Source organism: Pogoniulus pusillus, chromosome 43 (assembly GCF_015220805.1).
Source record: "Pogoniulus pusillus isolate bPogPus1 chromosome 43, bPogPus1.pri, whole genome shotgun sequence".
NCBI classification, from domain to species: domain Eukaryota; kingdom Metazoa; phylum Chordata; class Aves; order Piciformes; family Lybiidae; genus Pogoniulus; species Pogoniulus pusillus.
In genome coordinates this window covers 1,013,342-1,016,003 of record NC_087306.1, presented here as the reverse complement: position 1 = coordinate 1,016,003, position 2,662 = coordinate 1,013,342, and the positions used below count along the sequence as shown (strand labels likewise).

The 2,662-nt window shown below is 66.5% G+C and overlaps 1 protein-coding gene across 5 annotated transcripts; it reads right to left on the bottom strand.

Annotated features, from left to right (window-relative positions):
• Positions 1–309: 309 nt before the first annotated feature.
• LOC135192702 (acyl-coenzyme A thioesterase THEM4-like) lies at positions 310–2,450 on the bottom strand. Of its 5 annotated transcripts, none has more exons than XM_064176013.1 (6): positions 2,368–2,450; positions 1,854–2,132; positions 1,056–1,641; positions 848–958; positions 621–745; positions 310–542 (listed from the first exon to the last, which is right to left on the bottom strand). In XM_064176013.1, the coding sequence occupies exons 3-6, from the start codon at positions 1,469–1,471 to the stop codon at positions 481–483; spliced, it is 714 nt and encodes a 237-aa protein (XP_064032083.1). In that variant the 5' UTR covers positions 1,472–1,641; positions 1,854–2,132; positions 2,368–2,450; the 3' UTR covers positions 310–480. The 5 variants fall into 5 exon arrangements, with proteins under 5 accessions (XP_064032083.1, XP_064032082.1, XP_064032085.1 ...); XM_064176012.1 differs by having other exon boundaries at positions 1,854–2,253; positions 2,368–2,447; XM_064176015.1 differs by lacking the exon at positions 2,368–2,450 and having other exon boundaries at positions 1,854–1,979; positions 2,058–2,336.
• Between the last annotated feature and the right edge of the window lie 212 nt (positions 2,451–2,662).

Sequence of the window (2,662 nt, the reverse complement as noted above, 5' to 3'; positions counted from 1 at the left end):
CCCGCCCACCGCCCTCCGCCCACCAATCGCATCCCGACCACTCCTGTCGCACCTCCCGCTCGCCTCCAGCCGCCAATCACAGTCCGCCTACTCTGTGGCCCCTCCTACTGGGCTCCATCCACCAATCCCAGCCCTCCCAGCCCCAGGGCTCCGCCCCCGGGCAGCGCAGCGCAGTGAGCCCTGTGCGTGGGGGCCGCGGAGGGGATGGCCCCGAAAGGGTCCCAACCCCCCTGCCCCTGGGGTCCCCTCTGGGCCGTGGGATCCCACCCGTGACCCCCAACGCCCCAGAAACACGCGGGACACGAGGAGTGGCCTCCAGTGGCTTGGATGGGTGGAGGACGCCACCTTGGGGACATTTAGGAAGAGGGGCGGGGGGGGTACAGGGTGACTTGGGGGGACCTCGAGGGTCACCGGAAAGGACAGATAAGGACACGGAGGTGCCCGAGGAGACAGAGGAGACGCAGATGGGGCCAGCGGCGGCTACCGGCTGCTGTACTCCTGCGGCACCTGCTCCGTGGTGGGCTCCGGCCGGATGAAGAGACCTGGAGGAGAGGGGTGAGGGGCGTCAGGCCGGGTGTGGCCCCCTCCCAAGTGTCCCCGGGGGAGGTCCCCATTCTCACCGGTGGCCCTGGCGTGCAGCGTGTCCCCATCAGCGCTGCGGACGTGGCCACCAAGGAAGAGCTTCCGTCCCTCGGTCCTCTCGGTGCAGCCCTCCACCAGCAGCACGGTGCCCAGCGGGACGGGACTGTGGGGGGCACACACAGCACGCCTCAGACCACTGCTGTCACCCCACAGGGGGTGTTCCCGCCCCGTGTCGTCGTCGCCGTCCCCCCCAGGTGACACTCACGCCAGATAGTCAATGCTGAGGTTGGCTGTCATCACCTTGCCGGCCACCGCCAGGGCGCAGATGCCCAGCGTGGCATCGATGATGGTGGCGATGGCACCGCCGTGGGTCAGGCTGCGGGGTGGGAGAGGGAGCAAAGGCTGTCAGCGCCAGCGCGGGGCGTGGAGGAAACGACACACAGAGGGATGGTGGCAGCGAGGGTGGCACTCACCCGGGGTGCCCCTCCAGGTAGGGTCCCGGCTGGAGGAGGCAGAGCAGGCGGCGCTCGGTGGCATTGAGGAACATGGCAAACTCGAAGCCAGTGCCCGCACCCTCGATGGCACGCAGGAAGAGCCGCGTGTCCCCCGTGGCGACAGCCGGTGGCTGGCCTTGGGTGGCCTCGGGGACAGCCTTGGGCAGGTGGTGGATGGCACGGCGGTAGGAGGGCAGCCGCAGCCAGGAGCCGTCGGCGGCCATGGCGAGCAGGCGCTGGTAGTGGCGCCGCATGGGCTCACTCCAGCTACAGTTGGGCACCGCCAGGTCCTGCGGTGGCTCTGGTGGTGGCCTCGAGCAGGGGCGGCAGGGGACACAGGGCCAGCCCACAGCAGCCAGAGCCCGCGGCACTGCCACGCCGCTGAGGCGCCACATGGCTGGTGGTGATGGCGCAGCTGGCTGGGTCACAACGATGTCACTCCCAAATGGCTGGCGTCATCAATGACGTCACGTGGTCAGTGGGACCACTGGTGATGGCACAGGTGGCTGCTGGTGTCGCCAGTGATGTCACAACCAGTTAGCTGGGGTCACTGACGATGTCATACCTGACGGAGGGGGTCACCATTGATGTCACGTCTGGTTGAGAGTCACCAGTGTGCTCAGAGCCACTGGGGTCACCAGTGATGTCACACCTGGTTGGTGGGGCCACTGCTAATGGCACAACTGTTTGCTGGTGTCACCACTGATGTCACACCAGTTGGTTTGGGTCACCACTGATGTCACACCTAGCTGGTTAGGGTCACTGATGGCATCATACCTGCTTGGTCGGGTCACCAGTGATGTCACGCTCGGATGCCAAGGGCACTGGTGATGTCACATGTGGTTGGGGATCCCCAGTGATGTCACACCCAGTTGGTGTGGTCACCAACTGTCGGGGAGGGCACTGGCAATGTCACAACCAGTTAGTTGGGGTCACTGATGATGTCATACCTGGTTGGTGGGGTGATCAGTGATGTCACACCTGCTCAGTTGGGTCACTGATGGTGTCACACCAGGTTGGCTGAGGCACTGCTGATGTCACTCCTGGTCACAGCGGCTGTCACACACAGTTGCTGCTGTCATACACAGTTGCTGCTGTCACAGCTGATGTCACACCCGGTTGCTGCTGTCCTCTTCCTGTTGCTGCTGTCCCGGCCCCGTCGCCACGAACACAGCCCCTGACGTCGGTCCCAGCCGCGGGTGGGGCAGTGACGTCACGGCGGTGCCCCACCTCCCGCAGGACCCCCCTGTCCCTGTCCCTGTCCCTGTCCCTGTCCCTGCCCTGCCCTCACCTGCCCCGGGCCCCGCTCCGCAGGCTCGCAAGGTCAGCACGGCCACGCCTCCCGTGGCGTCACCGCAGGGGCGGGGCCTGTGCTGCTTCCGGACAGAGCCACGCCCCCGGGGCGCCCCGCGCGGAGCCTGTGGCCCCCTGCAGGGCTCCTGGGACACCTCCAGAGCCCTGTGGGACCCCATGGACACCTCCAGCGCCCTGTGGGACCCCATGGACACCTCCAGCGCCCTGTGGGGACCCCATGGAGCCCTAGAACACCGAAAGTCTCTATAGATCCCTATGGATCTCCTATGGAC